This window comes from Erpetoichthys calabaricus, chromosome 13 (genome assembly GCF_900747795.2).
Source record: "Erpetoichthys calabaricus chromosome 13, fErpCal1.3, whole genome shotgun sequence".
NCBI lineage: Eukaryota > Metazoa > Chordata > Cladistia > Polypteriformes > Polypteridae > Erpetoichthys > Erpetoichthys calabaricus.
The window spans coordinates 109,091,104-109,114,739 of NC_041406.2; the positions used below are offsets into that span (position 1 = coordinate 109,091,104).

General features: G+C 40.5%; 1 protein-coding gene across 1 annotated transcript in view; it reads left to right on the forward strand.

Annotated features, from left to right (window-relative positions):
* The window catches only part of LOC114663796 (ATP-binding cassette sub-family A member 13-like), a 488,511-nt gene that overhangs the window by 118,718 nt on the left and 346,157 nt on the right, over positions 1 to 23,636 (forward strand). Inside the window, exons 22-23 of the mRNA XM_028817717.2 lie at positions 20,450 to 20,607; positions 22,425 to 22,655. Coding sequence (XP_028673550.2) covers positions 20,450 to 20,607; positions 22,425 to 22,655 — 389 coding nt within the window. The remainder of the gene's footprint in view (positions 1 to 20,449; positions 20,608 to 22,424; positions 22,656 to 23,636) is intronic.

A 23,636-nucleotide genomic window follows, 5' to 3' on the forward strand; every position in this document is an offset into this window, starting at 1 on the left:
CCTTCCAGGCATCCCATGACACTCACTTTACTTACTGTAGTTTTACTGTCACACAGCCATGCACTTTGTTACCAATCACCACTCCCCTCTGAATTCTTAATAGACACGCCTACCTCTTAACCCCGCCTCCTTGCCTCTGGAGCTGGGAGCTTAAAGATGTAGTCTGTTTAACTAAACCTGTATGCACAATTGCTGTGTCATTTAAGGATTTACCCAATTTCTTAAGGGCTAACCACAAATCAACTTAATATTAAAATATAGATTTGATAGAACTTTTGTGATTGTATAGATCAAAAAATACTTTTTGATTAAGATCTGTTTTCACATCTTCTCATCAGTGCTTTATTCAGTCTTTCCAGCTTGTAAGGTGTGGGTCCGGTACCACATCTACCTCACATCAGTCATCGGGTGTAAACTCCTTCATGGTGAAGGCAGCTCCTCTGAGCTCCTAAATACATGATGAGTTATTAGTAATCTTTACTCGGTAGAGGCTTTAGGTTTTTTTTTTTTTTACTTCATTATAAATTCACTTAACTTTTTTCCGATAAAGTGGATTAAGGAGGTTTTATAATACATGGAATAATAGACGGACATGTTCAGGTACTGTATAGATAGACAGGGATAGATTTGCACTTCAAGAGAGAAAAACAGATCCTATTTATATGAATTTAGTTTTCAGTGGGGTTTAGCTGTCTCTTTAACATACTTGTTATTTTATTTTGAAAGCATTAATCTATTTCCTTTCTTTCAACAATCTGTAATGTTTGCATTAAATAAAAAGAGAACGGAGGCAAACCACCCACCACTTTGACCAGCAGGGGTCAGCAATGAACTTAACTTGTAATTCCCGCAATCCTTAATTAGCCCTTTTAATAATGCAAGCCCGTCTCACACAAAGAAAGGTCCCTGTGATGCATTTGACTGCCTGTCAGCACAATTATCAGAGTGACGCTTGAGGAGGCCTGTAGAACTGTAAACACGCGGTCCGTACTGAACTCTGCTCTTCCCAGAATTAGAATTCACTGCCAGAGCCAGCCTGCCTGCAGAGGGTCACTCGGAGTGGTGGAACATTATAGACGTAGTGCCTCAGACTGTTTCATGGGGACATTTGCCTACAAGTAGTTGCCTTTTCCTCCCTTTTTTAAGTCTAAAGCATCAGCAGCTGGCAGTTTCTATTTAAATAGCCTCAGTCCAGATAAAGGATCTCCTCAAAGGAATTTCCATGGAGAAGCAAAAGAAACACTGATTCAGAATTATTAAGACTCAGTGAGCTCTGACTTAGGAATTCAAAGCTAACGTATCGCATTTTATACACTAGTTTTCATAAATAGCATTAACATAGAGAGCTTTACAAATCAAATAAGAATGAAAAACAGTCCACCATAAAATGGTAGTGTAAATTGAGGCATGCAGAACAGAGCAGAAACTCAACATACAGTATCTCACAAAAGTGACTACACCCCTCATATTTTTGTAAATAGTTTATTATATCTTTTCATGGGACAACACTGAAGATATGACACTTTGATACAATTTAAAGTAGTCAGTGTACAGCTTCTATAACAGTGTAAATTTGCAGTCCCCTCAAATAACTCAACACACAGCCATTAATGTCTAAACCACTGGCAACAACAGTGAGTACACCCCTAAGTAAAAAAAATGTCCAAATTGTGCCCCAAGTGTCAAAATTTTGTGTGGTCACCATTATTTTCCAGCATTGTCTTAACTCTATTGAGCATGGAGTTCACTAGAGCTTCACAGGCTGCCACTGGAATCCTCTTCCACTCCTTCATGACGACATCACGGAGCTGGTGGATGTTAGAGATCTTGTTCTCCTCCACCTTCCATTTGAGGAGGCCCCACAGATGCTCAATAGGGTTTAGGTCTGGAGACATGCTTGGCCAGTCCAGCACCTTTACCCTCAGTTTCTTTAGCAAGGCAGTGGTCGTCTTGGAGGTGTGTTTGGGGTCATTAATAAAATATTTACAAAAATGTGAGGGGTTTACTCACTTTTGTGAGATACTGTATATGAATAGGAAATTCTAAGATTCTAGGAACATTTGGAAATATATTGCTGTTAAAGATAAAGGAATGATTTCAATATATACTGTTGTAACAATCGTGCTCATGCTCAGATGGCTGTCATGCCAAACCGTACTTACTCTTTAATTTCTTACCTGCCTTCCACTTAAGATACTCCCCCATTTGATGGACAAAAACAGATAAACGACTCAGTAAATGTAAAAATTAATATATTAGAAAAAGATCAAATATTACACACACACACACACACACACACACACACACACACACGCACACACACGCACACACACACACACACACATATACCAAATTTCTGGATGCAAATATTTACAGCTATAGAAAAGAAAACACGAAACAGACCCCAACCTCCCTTATCTTAAACATGAAGCACATAGTCCAATGTGAAAACACAATAAGGTCAGAGATTACGAAATGGATGGATGATGGCAAAGTCCCAAATGATAAAATAACAAGAGAAACACAGTTTTACCGAGGCTATTCTAAAACGTGAACTACAAAAATCCCACCATTGAGTCCAGATAGCAGTCCGACAGCCATAGGTAGTGGATAATGAAAAGTCTGAAACACCTAACTGGCGTGCGTAACTGGATGAAAAGTGATAATCTGTTGTTCCTTTCGATGAAGTAATAGCATAAATTTCAGGGTTTTTTCCCCTTCTTTTTGAATTGCACAATCCTTTCTTTTAATAAATCAGAACTGGAACCTAACAAGAAGGAAGACAACTTCTTCAGGTATATGTATATTTTATACAAGAATTTTATACAAGAATAAGGACAGACAAACTCAACACTTATAAACAATGAACAAGCACAATTGACATTTTATGCAGCCCTGCTACTTTGTATATACAGACCTGAATAAAATGTAAAAGAATTAAATACTAGAGAAAAGGCAAATGATGAAGGTTCAGATGAGTCTTTAATCAACAAGATGAGCTTTATTTTATACTAGCTGTGTAAGCCCGTGCTGTAAAAACTAGAAACTATTGAAATCGTCAGAAAAAAAAAAAAGGTAATTGAAAGGAACTACTCCGGGCATCTCTTTCCTAGGAGGTTTCATTTTTTTGACGTGCTTGCATCGTTTGTGCATTAGCGTCTAAGTGACCGTCTTGCTTCGGAGGTTTTGTTTTGCCGACGTGCTCGCATCGCTTCTGTATTAGCCACTAAGCGAGTGTCTCTCTCTTCGGATGTTTTGTTTTTCCGATGTGCTGACCTCGGTTCTGTATTAGACAGATAAGCAAGTGAGTCTCTCTTCAGATGTTTTGTTTTGCAGATGTGCTGGCCTCGCTTGCGTATCCTCAGAGGTGGAGCCCTTACCTCCACCTCTCACTTTGGACAGACAGACACATGTGGATAATTATATACTGTATAATATAAAGCCATTAAAGCCATGCACCATCACAAGTTGCTATTCAAAGTAAAGGAAATCACAGTGCAGTATAAAACAAACATCCCAAGAACTGAATATTATTTTAAAATAACTAGAATTGAAGGAGCAGAGTGCTTTGAGAAAGCATGACATTATGAAAAGAGAAACATGCATTCAGTCAGCAAAATTCACAATCATGGATACAATTCTGAAAGTCTTTTGCCAGTGCTTTTCCTTTTGCTTTCCCAGTAAATAATTCCTAAAGAATTCAAATTAGAGCATGTATTGGACTTTGTTGTAAGATTGTTCTGTTTTTCAGATTATGACTCCTGCTATCATTGTAGTTTATTCCATCTGTTGGTCCTCTATTCTTTGCCCCTGTGCCCTGCCGATATTTCAGCATCTCTGGCAGAAATCTACTTACCTTTGTAAGAAAGGTGCTATATTGCGCCCGACCCAACACAGATTGACACGGAGGCACGTGTAGAAACAAATAAACTATTTATTTTTCTTCAGCTGGAGGGCACGTCTTCCCCGTAATCCCTCCAGCCACAACACAGTCCCAAAACACAATACAGTCACCAAGCACTCTTCTTCTTCTCCTCTCTTCCACCACCACTCCTCCTCAGCAGCCTTGTCCTCCTCTACCCGACTCTGGCCACTGTGTGGTGGTCGCTGGCTCCCTTTTATTGGGTACCCGAAAGTGCTCCAGGTGCTTGATTGGCAACATCAGGCTGCACTTCTGGGTAAGGCGAAACCAGTGCCCAAAAGGGGCCAGCAGCTCCTGCTCTAGCACCCCCTGGCGACGCCTGCAGAACCCCACAGAGCTGCACAGAACGCCAACCCCCATGAAGCCCTGGGGGAGTCTGAGGCACCGCTGCAACCCAGGGAGTCTGCCATCTAGGGTCCAGTGGGAGATACTGGGGTTCCCACCCTTGTCCCCCTGGCAGATGTGGTGAAGGGGCATCCTGGCCAGGCATGGGCCCCAGCCATCCGTCACACCTTATAAATGTTAACCTCCTCACACATAGATCCCCAGTTGACCAAAAAAACCAAGAAAAGCAAGTAATGAATGTAATCTCTGAGTTCTATGAATTGTAAAGTATGTGAAATAAGTCACACAACCTCTTTTCCCAATTCTCCCAACATTGCATATACACAGTATTACAATTTAAGAAAAACATGCTAAATTCTCATTTATCCTAATGATAATAAAACTAATGATGAACTGAACCAGAAATAACAAAACACATTAAAGTCCAATACTTTATACAGAAAAGCTATTGAAGAAGATGAAAAATGGATGAAAACTGGCAAATCCTTGAAATGTAAATAAAAATGGATGATCCACTTGAAATGGAGCTCTTCTCAAAAATAAATTAAACCAACCTTACCGGTGAGTCTCAAAATCCATTTTGGTGAGTGGATCAAGAAAATTGAGAACGTGTCCAAAACAACCTACGGCCTTGTGCATGCCGAATGACGAGTGTTTAAGTTTTTCTTTTTTTTTTGTGAGTTACAGAGATGAGTAATGAAGTTCATTTGTTATATCCTTGTCCTCTCTGAATGAAACATCCATCCTTTTTAAATTATCTGACTTGGAAATGAATGGTATGAACAGGAACTCCCATCTCATAAAGAGGTGATGGTGCTCTTAACATTGTAGCAAACACTGAAGGAGTAATTCTTTGAGTTTTGTGATCCTTGTTCATAAAAAAAGGCTGATAAATCCAATACTTAAATAACAAACACATTTACCATTTCATAAAGCCATGCTACAATTTTGCCTAAGAACACAGACATGAATACAGAATGGTACCAAAACATCCTCTGAGAGCAACTTCTCCCAACCATTCAAGAACAGTTTAGGGACAAACAATACCTTTTCCAGCATGATGGAGCACCATGCCATAAGGAAAAAGTGATAACTAAGTGGCTCGGGGAACAAAACATCGAAATTGTGGGTCCATGGCCATGAAACTCCCCAGACCTTAATCCCATTGAGAACTTGTTATTAATCCTCAACAGGAGGATGGACAAACAAAAACCCTCAAATTCTGACAAACTCCAAGTGTTGATTATGCAAGAATGGGCTGCCATCAGTCAGGCTTTGGCCCAGAAGTTGATTGACAGCATGCCAGGGTGAATTGCAGAGGTCTTGAAAAAGAAAGAAGGGCCAACACTGCAAATATTGACTTTTTGCATAAACTTAATGTAATTGTCTATAAAAGTCTTTGAAACTTATGAAATGCTTGAAGTTATACTTGAGTATACTATAGAAACATGTGAGAAAAAAATATAAAAACACTGAAGCAGCAAACTTTGTAAAAAAAAACAATATTTGTGTCATTCTCAAAACTTTTGGCCATGGCTGTAGACTGCCAAATAGTGAAGCGTGATTCATCACTCCTGAAAACACATTTCGACTGCTCCAGAAAGCAATGGTGACGTGCTTAACATCACTGCAGCCAATGTTTGGCTTTGCGTATAGTAATCTTAGGCTTGTGTGCAATGGCTGGGGGCATGCCTCTGTGCCTGATGTCATTTTAGCCATCAGCCAAAAAACCTAGCTGCATGCCAGCAGCACAAAGAGATGTGCCTTTGTGTCATTTCATTTATTGTATCTCAGTGGAAGCTCGGGATTTTTTTATGTCATGTCTGTATATATATTGTAAGACGTTAGGTGGTACTGTTGCCCCTTTAAACCCAACAGATAGACGATCAGGACACAGGTTAAAAGCACTAAGAAGATTTATTAAAGAGTTCTTCTTTCACAGTGCTCTTCAAGCACCACAGCCACCAACAGACAATTAAATAAACACATTAATATTCACAATTCTCTCCTTCACACCTCCCAGCAAGCTCTGTCCTACACCTCCCAACTCCGGCTCACTTGCTGGGTTCACAGCAGTCTTTAAAATAGTCGTTGTCCTGGAAGTGTTTTCATTCTTCCTCTCACGTGATTTGCCAGCACTTCCAGGTCAGATGGAGAATTCAGGTTTCTAATCAGCCCGAAAGTACTTCTAGTACTTCTAGGCTAGGTGAGAATTTGTTCTCCCATCATCTTTCTACAGCGTGCCCTGGCGGCACCCAGCAGGGCTGTGCTGCCGAACTCCAAGTCTCATAGTGCCCTGCGGGAATCCGGGGCACCGCTGCAGTCCAGGGAAGCTGCAATCTAGCGTCTTGGGGGAGGCAGTGTCTTAAAAAAACTGCCTTCACCCCTTCTTCCATCTCTATATAGATAGATAGATAGATAGATAGATACAGTTAGGTCCATAAATATTTGGACAGAGACAACTTTTTTCTAATTTTGGTTCTGTACATTACCACAATGAATTTTAAATGAAACAACTCAGATGCAGTTGAAGTGCAGACTTTCAGCTTTAATTCAGTGAGGTGAACAAAATGATTGCATAAAAATGTAAGGCAACTAAAGCATTTTTTTAACACAATCCCTTCATTTCAGGGGCCCAAAAGTAATTGGACAAATTAAATAACTGGAAATAAAATGTTCATTTCTAATACTTGGTTGAAAACCCTTTGCTGGCAATGACAGCCTGAAGTCTTGAACTCATGGACATCACCAGATGCTGGGTTTCCTCCTTTTTAATGCTCTGCCAGGCCTTTACTGCAGCGGCTTTCAGTTGCTGTTTGTTTGTGGGCCTTTCTGTCTGAAGTTTAGTCTTCAACAAGTGAAATGCATGCTCAATTGGGTTAAGATCAGCTGACTGACTTGGCCATTCAAGAATTTTCCACTTCTTTGCTTTAATAAACTCCTGGGTTGCTTTGGCTGTGTGTTTTGGCTCATTGTCCATCTGTATCATGAAACGCCTCCCAATCAATTTGACTGCATTTAGTTGGATTTGAGCAGACAGTATGTCTCTGAACACCTCAGAATTCATTCGGCTGCTTCTGTCCTGTGTCACATCATCAATAAACACTAGTGTCCCAGTGCCACTGGCAGCCATGCACGCCCAAGCCATCACACTGCCTCCACCGTGTTTTACAGATGATGTGGTATGCTTTGGATAATGAGCTGTTCCACGCCTTCTCCATACTTTTTTCTTGCCATCATTCTGGTAGAGGTTGATCTTGGTTTCATCTGTCCAAAGAATGTTTTTCCAGAACTGTGCTGGCTTTTTTAGATGTTCTTTAGGAAAGTCCAATCTAGCCTTTCTATTCTTGAGGCTTATGAGTGGCTTGCACCTTGCAGTGCATCCTTTGTATTTACTTTCATGCAGTCTTCTCTTTATGGTAGACTTGGATATCGATACGCCTACCCCCTGGAGAGTATTGTTCACTTGGTTGGCTGTTGTGAAGGGGTTTCTCTTCACCATGGAAATGATTCTGCGATCATCCACCACTGTTGTCTTCCGTGGACGTCCAGGTCTTTTTGCTGAGTTCACCAGTGCTTGCTTTCTTTCTCAGGATGTACCAAACTGTAGATTTTGCCACTCGTAATATTGTAGCAATTTCTCGGATGGGTTTTTTCTGTTTTTGCAGCTTAAGGATGGCTTCTTTCACCTGCATGGAGAGCTCCTTTGACCGCATGTTGTCTGTTCACAGCAAAATCTTCCACATGCAAGCACCACACCTCAAATCAACTCCAGACCTTTTATCTGCTTAATTGATAATGACATAACGACGGACTTGCCCACACCTGCCCATGAAATAGCCTTTGAGTCAATTGTCCAATTACTTTTGAGCCCCTGAAATGAAGGGATTGTGTTAAAAAATGCTTTAGTTGCCTCATATTTTTATGCAATCGTTTTGTTCACCCCTCTGAATTAAAGCTGAAAGTCTGCACTTCAACTGCATCTGAGTTGTTTCATTTAAAATTCATTGTGGTAATGTACAGAACCAAAATGAGAAAAAAGTTGTCTCCGTCCAAATATTTATGGACCTAACTGTAGATAGATAGATAGATAGATAGATAGATAGATAGATAGATAGATAGATAGATAGATAGATAGATAGATAGATAGATAGATAGATAGATAGATAGATAGATAGATAGATAGATTTTGTCCCCAGGGAGAAATTTGTCTCTTTACATATACTCTTTAAATACATAAATAGGTAGATAAGTAAATAAATACATAAATATACACAAAGAATGAATATAAAGCAAGAAAATTAAAAGGAAAGAAAACCTCTGACTTGGCTGTCACAGTCACAGTGAGGCCTTATGCAGGTGTATTGCTCTTGGTTTATAAAGGAGCCCCCGTAGCATTTCTTAACACAATAATGTTGAATAATTCATTGACTGAAATTCCTCAGTGTTGGTGTGTCAGAGAGAGGATGTGCTACATTGTTCACAATGACACTTAGTTTTGTTTTAATTTTCTCCTTTGCTACAACCTCCAGGGGGTTAAGAATGTGTCCCATAATTGAGCTTGCTCTTTTAATTAGTTTGTGTGATAGAAAAAGAGTTCCACAACTAGAAAAAAAAGTTGGGGACTGTCCCCGTATAATGTCCACTGGACAATGAAAATGGTGATCAAAATACTTTACATCACAATGGCATATGCAAAATGGTGGCTTATATACAGAAAAAGATGCGGGGCGGAAATGAGTTGACAGGAAATGACGTTGAAACTGACAGATGGATGCAATGTCATCAAAAGCAACCGGAAGTGAAGTGTGGGTTGAAGTAATGTAATCGATCGGAGACCGGAAGTGTCGTTATATGTTGGAGCCGGAAGTGATGTCATCAGACAATGCCAGAGATGACATTCCGATGGCCATCTTGGAATTTAGTTTGGAGTTTAGTTTTCTTCCTTTTGTTTGAAGAAAGAGAGAGAGAATTTTTTACGGTACTGCAGATATTTCACTCACCTCTGGGCTTGTTGACTGCCTCCTACTCGCACAAGTGTGACATCTGTTCATAGACTGGAACTGCATATAGTTTAGCTGGATTTAATTTAGAACTTGAATTAAAATGCATCTTCAGTATCCAGATAAAGATTGGATGAACTCCTTAAATATGTAATGCAATTTGTGGTTTAACAGTCACATGAGTCACCAGCAGAGCACAGCACATAGCAGCTACTAACCAGTAGTTAGAACAGGAACTGGCTGCTCATAATGACCCACTAGGACAAAGTGAAAAGGTGGTAACATGAACAAACTGTCTTGAAGAACGTTGCTGTTTTAGTATGAGTGTTTAGTATGACTAATAGTCTCATAAAGAAGACATACACGCTGTGGCCTCAACTACATCCACCTTTTAAAGCTGTACAGGCGTCAGGGCTGACCACCGTTCTAACTGCCTGACTGCTGCCACCACCCTGCATGATGCTTTTGTCTTTTCTGCTGACTTTATTGCCATTTATGGAGAAAAATGCATTTGCATTTCCACTTGTTAACTTTGGCTATCATTGATCGGAACACTCCAGTGCAAAATAGAGAACAGCAAAGTAGCTCCTGTAATTAAGTTATGAATGCAGAAACTAATTCTGCATTTTGAAAATTAAATTAGATTTTTTATTTTCAGAAATAATTAATCATTTTAGGCTTAGTATTAAAAGTATTACTTAAGCCAAGTGGGTAGTGAGCAGCCTTTGTTGTTATCAAAAACACCTGCAGTGACAAACTCTGTATTTTTAAATTAATTTTGATTTTTTTTTTTTCAGAAATAATGAATCATTTTATATTTAATTTAAAAAGTAATACTTAAGCCTAATGAGTTGTAAGACAGCTTTTGTTGTTATCAGAAATATATGCTGTATTAGATTCTATCCATCCATCCATCCATCCTCTTCCACTTATCCGAAGTCGGGTCGCAGGGGCAGAAGCTTGAGCAGAGATACCCAGACTTCCCTCTCTCTGGCCACTTCTTTTAGCTCTTCCAGGAGAATCCCGAGGCGTTCCCAGGCCAGCCGGGAGACATGGTCCCTCCAGCGTGTCCTGGGTCTTCCCCGGGGCCTCCTCCCGGTTGGACGTGCCTGGAACACCTCACCAGGGAGGCGTCCTGGAGGTATCCTGATCAGATGCCCGAGCCACCTCATCTGACTCCTCTCGGTGCGGAGGAGCAGCAGCTCTACTCTGAGCCCCTCCCGGATGACTGAGCTTCTCACCCTGTCTTTAAGGGAGAGCCCAGACACCCTGCGGAGGAAACTCATTTCAGCCGCTTGTATTCGCGATCTTGTTCTTTCGGTCACTATCCATAGCTCATGACCATAGGTGAGGGTAGGAACGCAGATCGACTGGTAAATTGAGAGCTTTGCCTTACAGCTCAGCTCCTTTTTCACCACGACAGACTGATGCAGAGCCCGCATCACTGCGGACGCCGCACCGATCCGCCTGTTGATCTCACGCTCCATTCTTCCCTCACTCGTGAACAAGACCCCAAGATACTTGAACTCCTCCACTTGAGGCAGGATCTCGCTCCCAACCCTGAGAGGGCACTCCACTCTTTTCCGGCTGAGGACCATGGTCTCGGATTTGGAGGTGCTGATTCCCATCCCAGCCGCTTCACACTCAGCTGCGAACCGATCCAGAGAGCTGAAGATCACGGCCTGATGAATCAAACAGGACAACATCATCTGCAAAAAGCAGTGACCCAATCCTGAGTCCACCAAACCGGACCCCCTCAACACCCTGGCTGCGCCTAGAAATTCTGTCCATAAAAGTTATGGACAGAATCGGTGACAAAGGGCAGCCCTGGCGGAGTCCAACTCTCACTGGAAACGGGTTTGACTTACTGCCGGCAATGCGGACCAAGCTCTGACACCAGTTGTACAGGGACCGAACAGCCCTTATCAGGGGGTCCGTACCCCATACTCCCGGAGCACCCCCCACAGGATTCCCCGAGGGACACGGTCGAACGCCTTTTCCAAGTCCACAAAACATATGTAGACTGGTTGGGCAAACTCCCATGCACCCTCCAGGACTCTGCTAAGGGTGTAGAGCTGATGATACAAGGGTGTAGACCCAATGATCCTAGGAGCTCTGTTGTCCGGGGCTTTATGCCCCTGGTAGGGCCGCCCAAGGCAAACTGGTCCTAGGTGAGGGATGAGACAAAGTGCGGTTCAACATAACCTCCTATGACGAATAAAAAATTTGGACGGCGTTTTCCCTCGCCTGGACGCGGGTCACCGGGGCCCCCTTCTGGAGCCAGGCCTGGAGGTGGGGCTCGATGGCGAGCGCCTGGTGGCCGGAATTGCACCCATGGGGCTCAGCCGGGCACAGCCCAAAGAGGCAACGTGGGTCCCCCTTCCCATGGGCTCACCACCTATGGGAGGGGCCAAGTAGGTCGGGTGCAGTGTGAGTTGGGTGGTGGCCGAAGGCGGGGACCTTGGCGGTCCGATCCTCGGCTACAGAAGCTGGCTCTTTGGAACATGGAATTAGATTCTATATTTTGGTAATTCTGTGGTAGGCTGGCGACCTGCCCGGGGTTTGTTCCTGCCTTGAGCCCTGTGTGGGCTGGGAGTGGCTCCAGCAGACCCCCGTGACCCTGTAGTTAGGATATAGCAGGTTGGATAATGGATGGATGGATACAGGCTTGTTTTTGAAATGTCTTCATTTTGTATTTTACTGCACAGGCAGTGTAACAGCACTGGCAGCAAATATGCTTTGTTAATAAATATGAATTCAAAAACAAGCACCTTTGTCAGGACTGCCTGAAACGTACAAAAAAGGTAAAATCATGGCCTATATTGGTGGTCCCCCACATATTCTCATGGAACACTGGGACACCTTGGAGGAATAAAGTTGGAGAACCGCTGAGCTAATGCATTGCTATGGATTATTATGGGTTTGACATGTTGCAAGATGCTTGTGTCACAGATTTCAAACCATTTGGCCTTTAATCTGATGAATTCTGTCTGCTGTGAGGGCAAATGTAGCCCAGCTCACTATTATGTAATTATGACTAATAAAGTAGCCTCTCAATGTATTTGTTTAAGGTTAAAACAGATGAAAGACTTCTTCTCTATTTGTGTAACTGTTTAATGACATAATGTGCAGTTCATGTTGGTTTGCCAAATATGAACATTTCTCTTAAGACAGTTGAATGCATAATGTGGACATATTTTTTCAGGCAACAGCAATCCTTCAGAGGCTTATCTAGCAGCTAAGTTCTACTTCAACTTCTTGCATGATTGAAGCTTGAACTGAATTTTAATTGTAGTGTGCTGATCCTCAGAGCAGCCTTTGAAGTCTTACCAAACATTAGTTAATTCTGTGTTGTGTTGTATGACACCAGATTTATGGCTGTGATTATTCATGTGTGCAGTGTAGGGCTGTCATGGCCAAGGCTGTACTACATGAATAATAGCTAACTTATTATGAGCTGACAGAAACCTTTTTTGTTTTGCTCCTTCAGCTCGAGGGAATAACTTGTTGGGTGAATTTAATAATATTAAGAAGTGAACAAATGCTATTTTATATGGTATATTCCACCTCTATAGTAACAACGGTCTATAGGACATGCATGGTCTCTGTGGTATTGTTTCTACTACTGGAACATTTGCAGGCTTTAAAACTTGCCTGTGTCACTCAGTGGCTATGTGTTAGGGATTGTTGCTACATTCCAGTGCTTTAGCAATTAAGCCGCATAGCTTGAAAGTGGAAAATGTGCTCAATTATTGTATGTTTAGAAATGAGGGGATATATACACTGCAAAAAATGCATATGCAAAAACTAGACAAAAAAAAGCTTTAAATGAGAGTTATTTTGTTTTTATTTAGCAAAAAAATCTGCCAATGGGGTATGGAAAGATCAGCTTAGCTACAGACAGAGACGCAGACCCACAATGTCCAGAACACACTCTTTATTCTTCTCTTCTCCTACACACAGCAAAGTGCACAAATCACCCTCAATTAGGTTCAGTCCCGTCTTTCTTTCTTTCTTTCTCCTCCATTCTTTCTCCAGCCATCTGGAGTTTTTTTGTTTTTTCTGTCCTCCCTGGCCATCGGACCTTACTCTTATTCTATGTTAATTAGTGTTGTCTTATTTTAATTCTTACTTTGTCTTTTTTTTTCTTTTCTTCACCATGTAAAGCACTTTGAGCTACATTATTTGTATGAAAAATCCATCCATCCATTATCCAACCCGCTATATCCTAACTACAGGGTCACGGGGGTCTGCTGGAGCCAATCCGAGCCAACACAGGGCGCAAGGCAGGAAACAAACCCCGGGCAGGGCACCAGCCCACCGCAGGGCACACACACACACACACACACACACACACCAAGGACAATTTAGAATCGCCAATGCACCTAACCTGCATGTCTTTGGACTGTGGGAAGCAAACCCAGGTCTCCTAACTGCAAGGCAGCAGCGCTACCCACTGCGCCACCGTGCTGCCCTTATTTGTATGAAAATGTGCTATATAAATAAATGTTGTTGTTGTTCTTCTGCCGCCTTCACTCCTCCACACTCAAACTTCGTCCTCTTCCATCCGACTCAGGCTCCATGGGAGATGGAGTTCTCTACAACCCTGTTGGGGTCCATCCAGGGGGTGCTGCAGTTGTTCCTGAGACCATGTGGGTGGTTCTTCCACCACACCAGGAAGTGCAGCTGGAAATAGGTCATCAAACACCTGGAGCACTTCCGGGTGGGCTATAAAAGGAGCCAGCAGCCACCACTCTGAGAGCCAGAGTCAGGAGGAGAGGGACTAAGCTTGCCAGAGAAGAGTGGAGGAGAAAGTAAAGTATTGTGCTTTGGACTGTGTTGTGGGCTCGTGGGGACAGGGAAGATGTTCCACACGAGCGAAGAAAAATAAAAAGCATTTTTGTTTTTGTAAGTGTGCCTCCCGCGTTTGCCTGCAAGTGCTGGTATAGCTCCATCTACAGTCACAGGATGACAAGATATCTTAAAGCATGGTAAATAATTGTAAATACAAGTTTTTTGACAAGTCAATAATTCTTACAATAAGGAAAACAAGATTTAATGTGTTGATATAAATACTTTTCACTTGCTTAGTTTTCATTTTTTGCAGTGTAAGCACAGTACACTATTGCAGTATTTCCTATCATGAAATATCAGAGATACATTGAAGGCAAGAATTTGGATTTTTTTTTTCTGTTTTTGGCACATTGTATAGGAATCTTTACAGAAGTCACCACCTGTTTCAATGTGAAAGCAGTCCATTTTATTAATATGTACATAACAAAATGCATTCCAACAGATGGCACACAACTGACTTTATAATTGCTGCAAAGAATCTTATACTCGGTGCTTAATTTGTAAATCATGAAGTGCTGGAGCTTACAGTGACTGCCCAGGAACAATGGCAATTTGGGCACCGGAGAACAGCCCTGTTAATGTTAAATCACATCATTGGCCTAATAAATACATGCAATCAAAGCTGTTTATGTTTATACTCTCACACATGAATTACAATTTCACTTGCATATCTTGCAATCTTTAACTGTTCTGCTGTTCACATTCTGTGCAACACACATATAGGAGTTCATCGCTCTCCTCAACCTCGTTTGATGCATCTTCATCTCCATCACCTCGCTCCCATTCCTTTTACCTATCAACCTCCACATCAACATCTACAACGACACTGATGTCACAATTTTCAATTTGTACAACTTTCAGTATTTTGCTGCACTGTTTTTTCACATCAGCTAATTTAAAAATATACTGTATAGGTCCATAAATATTTGTAATGTTAACTAAAGTACAATTCTAAAGTTTAAATAAAGTCTGGGTAATAATATTTGTTTATTTAAACATTAAAAAACAAATTAAAAGCAATTTTTTGGAGATAGATTTTGGGATCCTGTAGTGCATTTGGAGGTCCTTGAGCTGGGATGGCTCAACGTTAGTGATAATTGGCTGGCACCCCTCTCCAGAACTTGCATGTGCCTTGTGCTTGATGCTTGCTGGGATAGGTTGCAGCTTCCATGTGACCCTGCTTCGGATAAGCGGGATTTGAAAGTGAATGGATGAATATAAAACAGGCAGAGATCCGTCATTTACTTGTACTTAAGGACAATTAATATCAGATACATTCAAACTTCTACCTGAGTAGTTTTCTCAGGGGCACATTTTACTTTTACTTGAGTAACTTTCTGTTGGGCACTTTATACAACACTGTTTGTTATTACAAAGGTATTGCAAAGAAAGTGTTTGAAACATACAGTTTCCAACCATTGCCTTAAAGAATCAAGTAGCCTGTGACAGTACAAACTAGAAATGTCACTCTAATTTTAGAAAACACAAGCACCTTAAAGGTTATTTATGCCAAATCTAGAATTCACAAATTGATATAACCAAAGACAGGCAACGAAACGTAAAAGAAATTGCTCCTTGCATTCAGCTGCCATGCTTGAAAGGTCCAAATACAATATTGTGTGGATGTTCCTAAGGTTATTTGCTCTTTTTTTATTTTTTACATTTATTTTTATATTGTAATGTTATTCTAGTGATGCCATTTTGTATTTTGTACAGTTGCCACCATTGTGTACATTTCTTTACATGTCATGGTTGTGTTGTTTAAAGCTGCTATACCCTATAGAGCAATAACTTGAAATGGTGTGTCTTCACACTCCACCCTTATAATAACAAGATGACAATAAAAAAACTTAGATTCTATCTACAAGTAATAATCATTTTTTATTTCACTCATTCCTTTTGGCATTCTCAGCTCCTGTTCTGGTTTAGCTTTGGAGAGATCTTCCTGAGATCTTATCTTTCTCTGCAGATGTTTTGCTCCTCAGGTCTTGTTTGGCCAAAGCTTTTTAGATGTGTTATGAACTGCCATCAAAACATACCAAAAAGGGGTGGGAAACTATAGAAAAGCCCTGGACAATCACCAAAACAGACACTGATAATAATTAAAGAATGTATTGCCTATAATTAGCAAAAGATTAAAATAACGGCAAAATGTATATGAATGAAAAACAAACATAAAATAATGAACTCGAAAAAAAAGTCCAAGATCCCAGATCCAAATACAAAATTTTAAAACTTTAAAAGTAAACTTGAAAAATCCAGAAATTCAAGAAAATAAATCTGAGAACAAATGAAATTCACTAAATTAAAAGGATATCACAATAATAAAACCAAAACGCAAATCCCAAAAACCCTTATCCATAAGTTAAAATGTCAAAACTAAAACAGTAAAACAAAAACATCAAAATACCATTCATGTGAATAAAGAAACAGGGAGATGAACCAAATCAAAACTGATTCCTCTCTACTGTTCATATGTCTTCCTGATGCAGTAATTAAACTAATTACAGTACCGGACCGCTGTTATTAGGGAATCCATTCCTAGGAATTTGGGAATCCCGCATTTCATTCCTGGGAATCCCGGGCGCCCGGGGATGACACAATGCACGGGCATCTCACAAGTGAACGGTTTTAGAACGACCGACACTTATTTTTAATAAAACTACTGCAATATGTTGACACAAATAAAAGACTAACCTTATCTACAAGCAGTTCATGCTGTCATATAAGTACATGTATCTTTAGTTGTGGTAATCAGAGCGTAGAAAGCATAATGTCCTCACAGGTGGTGCAGTGGTAGTGCTGCTGCTTTGCAGTAAGGAGACTGTGGAAGATTGTTGGTTTGCTTCCCGGTTCCTCCCTCTGTGGATAGCGCTTTGTGTACTGAGAAAAGCAAGCACTATATAAATGTAATGAATTATTGTCGTGTCCAGCGTACAGTCATACAGGCAAGAGCGCACCTTCATGCAGAATTACGCCAGCTGCTGAGAAAGCACGCTCTGCCTCCACTGAAGTAGGCGGCACAATCATCAGATATTGATACACTTGCTCTAAACAACACCCGCGCTTGCCGTTGCTCTGAAACACTGCCATTTCAGCTTTTACTGATGCATCCAGTTTCTTGTCATCATTCTGTGATGGCAAGTTTCTTGGCACAGATAATGCGGATGCAACAGACTGACACATTGCAATTTCAAGTTGCTGTTCAAAGCTGTTGTCTGATGAAGTGCAAGCTGCAGCAATGGCACCACCTTAATTATTTTCAAATATAACTCTGTTATTTCTTGATTGATTTTTACACTTTTACACGCTATATATGCGAGTTTGGCCATTCCCGTTTTCCCAGGAATTATAGCAGTAATGGATTCCCTAGCTGTTATGTAATTAAGAGTCTTGACCCCATCTTAACGTAAATACATGATCAACAAAATTAAGGGATACTTAAAACTAACAAAAAGAACATGAACAATAAAGGAAACAAATAAAAAAACAGAAAGACATCTAAAACAGAACATGACCAAAAACAAAGTGCATGTAAAAAGTACAAAACTCAAGGGCAAAGCCAACAGCAGACCATAACAGCATGGCCGTCAGTCAAGTTCCACAATCGAAACAAAATACATAATTAAACTTGGAAACAGTCATTCATGCCTTTATTACATCTCGGTTGGATTAGTGTAATTCCTTATATGTGGGTCTGCCAAAATTTTCTCTGTCGTACCTTCAGCTGGTTCAAAACTCTGCAGCTAGATTCTTAATTGGGTCAAGAAAAAAGGATCACATCTCCCCCATTTTAGCCTCTCTCCACTGGCTACCAGTGAGGTGTCACATTGATTTTAAAATCTTGTGTGTTTTTAAAGCCTTGCATGGTCTTGCTCCAAAATATATCTGTGACCTCCTTCACTCCTGCGTGGCACCAAGAGCATTGAAGTCATCTGGACAACTACTCCTTGTAGTTCCAAGATCTCGGCTGAAGTTGAGGGGAGCTTCTTTGTACAGCACATTGGCACAACCTCTGTTGTTTTAAATTTGCTTTTTATACATAAATAAATAATCCATCCATCCATCCATTTTCCAACCTGCTGAATCCGAACACAGGGGTCACGGGGGTCTGCTGGAGCCAATCCCAGCCAACACAGGGCACAAGGCAGGAAACAATCCTGGGCAGGGTGCCAACCCACCGCAGGACACACACAAACACACCCACACACCAAGCACACACTAGGGCCAATTTAGAATCGCCAATCCACCTAACCAGCATGTCTTTGGACTGTGGGAGGAAACCGGAGAGCCCGGAGGAAACCCACGCAGACACGGGGAGAACATGCAAACTCCACGCAGGGAGGACCCGGGAAGCGAACCCAGGTCCCCAGATCTCCCAACTGCGAGGCAGCAGCGCTACCCACTGCGCCACCGTGCCGCCCCAATAAATAATCTAATCTATTAAAAGAAAGTAGACTCAGAACGTCACATAATTTTATTTTTGTTGTTTCTCACACCAAACATTTATCAATATTTGAGACTTGTACAGTGTTTCACACACTTTGTTTGTATATATGCAAAGGTTTAATAATTTATGTAAAAAAATAGGAAGTTAATGGCCTATGTACAGCTAATGGCAATGAATAGCCCCAAGACTCTTAAACAGACATTTCTGTATATTTAAAGTCTAGTCCACCTTAATACCCATTCAAAAATGGTCCCACATGTGGCCGATTTAAAGTTAACAATTAACCTGACATGAACATAATATGTAGGAAGAAAACTTGAGAAGTCAGCGAATAACCCATGCAAAATACGGCGGCTCAACAGACAAAGATATGGTTCTGGAATTGAAATAAAAATGCTAGATCAGTTAGGCAACAGCAGGTGTTTTGATAAATTATCTGCCCCTGCACGTGCAAGTAAATCACAAATAGAACAGACAGATGTGAAAGGCATTATTTAATAGACTGATATTAATGGCAATGTAATGATTCAATGCTCTCAAACTATCATGAAGAATGTGAGGCCTCTAAAATGTACCCTGACCCCAAACTCCACAGGCTGGCTTTGGCCTACACAGGACCAAAAAGGGGAATTTGGCTTCAAAAGTTCAAACTATATGTTAAAATGTCCCAAAATACTTTGGGAAAAATGCCCCAAAGTGCAGAGGAACTGTTAAAACCTGCGGCATGAGAGACAAGGCTACTTTATAAATGAATACATTTATTTGAAATAACCAAAAGAAGAACAAAAAATTAAATTGTAAAAAGGTTGTTCCAAACAAGGCATTAACAAATCCTAATTTGCAAATCAAAAGTTGAAATTCAAAGACAGAAGCAAATAAATCCAAAAATCACATTGTTATAAAACATAGTCTTTGAAATTATTGTGAGTAGCAGAAAAGACCAAGAGATAATAATTAAGTCAAAGTCAAAGCTAACTTTATTGTCATCTCAACCATATACAAGTATACAGATAGATGACATTGTGAAGCTCAGGGTCCACAGTGTAACAACATAAAGTGCAAATAAAAAAATAATATTAAATTAAAAATAGAATTATAAATTTAAAATGAAAACACAAACAAGACAAGACATTGTGCAAAGACAAGACAAAGAAGTAGCAGCAATATTGATGTGTATTAAGCAATATGAACATTGATGCAATGTATGGTATTATGCAATCTAATGTGAACCAGAACTGTAGTCTGAGCCAGGCAAAAGGTCAGAATATCAAAAATAACACGAGCATGCAAAGTACTGAGTAAACGAAAAATGAAACACAAAGTCAAAAAACAAATTAAAAGCCATAGCGCTTGGCCTACTTTCAATTAGAAACTAACCACCACTAGTTGTTTTGTTTTTTTCTCCAACTGACTTAAAATTTATGCTTCAGCCACATTAGGATGTCGTAAATTCAATAAACAGAACAAAAAAAATCCTCAAATAATATGTATAATAACACAAAAAACACTACTCAGTTAGAAAAGCACTCTCTAAATACAAATAACCATTGAATTATCTACTCCTCAGCCTTACAGTATATGGGAAGGGGGCGGTCCTTTAGCTGTGATGTCAGCATGACCCGCCTCTTCGGGTTGCATGCACAGAACCAAAAGAACACAGGAAAACATGCTATACATAGATAGTAATGATATATAAAAAGAAAAATTGTACAAAAAATACATAAATAAAAAACTGGAAAATAATACTTTAAGATAAACAAAGATGACACTAACAACATAAATTTGGGAACACACCCTGGAACAGGACAGGCAAAGGGTATTGTAAATGAACTGATTAATATGACGATGACTTATCTGTTTTTTTCCAATTTTCAGGCCGCACCATTGTCCTCACCACGCACCATCTAGATGAAGCAGAAGTTCTAAGTGACCAAATAGCCATAATGGACCAAGGTCAACTGAAATGTTGTGGGTCACCCTCTAACCTAAAAGAAATGCACGGTAAAGGCAACAGCCTCACTCTCACCAAGAAAGTAAGTCACTTCTAACATGATTTAACAGGTTTTACAGCTGAATGATTTATCCGTATATTCTTCCAAAGCATTTTGGGAGTCGCGTCGGCTGATGTTAGATAATTATTTTGTCTGTTTTGGAAGCCTCATTGGTATTAGAGGTTAACTGTCTGAAATTTCTTATTTTGGTAAGAAGAGAAAGCTAGGAGCTTTGCCTTCAAAAACTTTAGATATCTACAGTTAGCACCTGGTAAATGTGTCCTACAAGGCAAACTGGCAGATATTTGCACGAAATTATCCGAAACTGTTTGATAAATCTATTGAGAGGCACTCAACTCATGCCTATTGTTAAACAGTGCGTGCGTCAAACTGGTGAGTGTCTGTGGTACCAAATCCTAATCCTCGATAAGAAGGATGAGGCAGACCAGAATTAAGGTAGAAAGATCTCAACTAACTGCTAAACGTTGCAAAGGAAGGAATAGTTGCAATGGCTTTGTAGAACTAAATGTTTATTTGCAGACAAATATTTATGTGTGGTTTCTGAAACAGAACAAATACAATAACATAAAATAACTCGCAAATTAAAGGCTCAGAGAACGCTAAAACAGGTAATGCCCAAAAGGGCCAGTAGATGGCAGCAGAAATTAACAGAGCGCTATGACATGCTGACGTTGACAAAAGGCACTAAATAAAACGTACCAAATACGTTAGCGCTGTACAGACTCGAACAAATCACTATTTAAGCAACTATTACCAAGTCTGTTTTCTTCAAGAACTTATATATTACTAAAGAAGCAACATTTATGAATGTACTTATACAGTTTTGAATGTTAAACTGAACACACTTTAACATAAAGGATTGTCTGAACTTATTGGTAAAACAACGTAACGAGCTTTATCATTACTTTTAGAAAATTATTTCTAATAAAATAAACAGCAAAGCATAACTTACATCAAACAGAGGCACACAAAGATAACAAACAATTGAATAAATGCGGATGCATGCAGTACAGCATTTTCCGCGTATCAGATACAGAAATAATAGTGCGCATGCTCACGCATAACCTGTGAGCGTGATGACGCAACAGACAGCGTGCTCAGACTTTTGCACACCTATGTATCGCTGCCTACTTTTGATTTCTGAAAGTACAATAGTTAATCTCAGGTTTGGGACAACAGCGTGCACCATGTTATTCAAATATCTAATCAAACCATCTGACGATGGCAGTTTGGAAGGGTCTGCCTAGGTCTGTTTTTGGGACTCTTTCCATCATCAAGAATTAAACTAAACTGATGAACTATCTTTTGGATGTTAGAACTCTTCTTTCTGCATTAACAAGTGAAATGACTTCTGCTCTGCTGCAGTCTCAGCTCCTTGACTTTCCTGTTTAATCAAGTCCCGTTTCAGTGACTTCTCTTTTTGTTATCATAGTGCTATATTTTCTTGATGTCTCTTCTTCTCCCATGCTCCTCTTAGAGGCTACAGTACTGCATTCCTTTTTACTCTTATAAAGCAAATATTTTCAAGCTTTATTTTATTTTTTATTTTTTTACAAATTTTACCTTTGTGATGAAGGACTGTCCTTTTGATTCCCGCCTTCTGCCTTACTTCAGGGATAGGCTGCTGCTTCCTTTTACCTTCTAAAAGAGCAGGTGCCTTAAAAAATGCATGTTTTTCTAAAACTCTTTGTAGTGATGTATGGCATTAATAATGCTATAGAAAACAGTGATTTATCTTTTCTCTTGAATTTGCTCTTTAAAGCAAATATTAAATGTTAAGTAATTGCACTAGAACTTCCTATATAACCAATGTGTTGCTGTTATCATTATTTTTCAAGCATTTAACCATGGAAGGGCACAGCCTCTGTGATGAAAGGGCAGTGATGTCGCTCATCCAGCAGCACATACCTCAGGCTTATCTGAAAGGGGCTGCAGGTGGGGAGCTGTCCTATATTATACCAACTTCAGCTGACAAGGCTGCCTACAGCAACTTATTCCAGGCTTTGGATGAAAACCTAGAACGACTACATCTCCTTGGATATGGGATTTCCGATACAACACTTGAAGAGGTTTGTACTTTCCCAGGGGTGCTTAACAGTTGCCTGAATAGCCTGCAGGGCACACAGTCACTGGAATTGAGCATACATTTTAATTCTAAATTCTGTAACAGCTTCAAATATGGATGCATTTACACATTACATAAGAATATATAAAGTTTGACAAACTTAAGAGTAGGCTATTCTGTCCATGAATCTTGTTCAGTCAACACACAATTAAGCAAACAGAATGTGTTGCATTACAAAGTGGGATAAGGGATATATACAGTAATTCAAAATACCAATGGGACAAAAGAGAACAGTAATAAAATAAAACATTTCAATAACGTTTAACTGGTATAAAATAATTTAAACTATCCATCCTTTTGCTAAATAGATGTGTTTTGCCAAATAAAAATATCACATGAAAGCTAATAATACATTGTGAAAGGGTGCGTCCCAGACACAGACAGGCAGACACGTTCCAGTCCATCACCACACGTTTATTTACACAAGTCACACTATATACAAAGTCACTAGTGCACCTCACCAAACCCCCACAGTCTCTCACAGTCCCCGGTTTTTCACAGGCCGTCTCTCTCTCTCTCTCTTCCAACACACAACACTCAGGGCCTCTCCTCGCCGCCTCCTCTGCACTGGCCTCGTCAATCTCCTACCCGACTCCAGCCTTGATTGCCGGGTGGTGGCTCCTTAAATAGGCGGCTGATTGCGGGCCGCACCCAGCCACCTGTGACATAATTCCCCCACTAGCTGAGACCTCCCGGGACCAGCAGACCGTTCCGCGAGGACGAGAATCCCTCGGCAGCAAGCCAACACACTGTAGCCTAGGGCCTGATCCTGCAAAGAAAACAGAAAAACAAGGGGCGGGGACGTTGTCCCGACGCAGCCCCACAGCTCGTCTTCTCGGTTGGGCCAACGCTCTCTCCGCTCCGATCGGTACCCCGATGCTCCCTCTTTCGGCTTTCACCTCGGCGCCTTCCACGATCCCCGCCA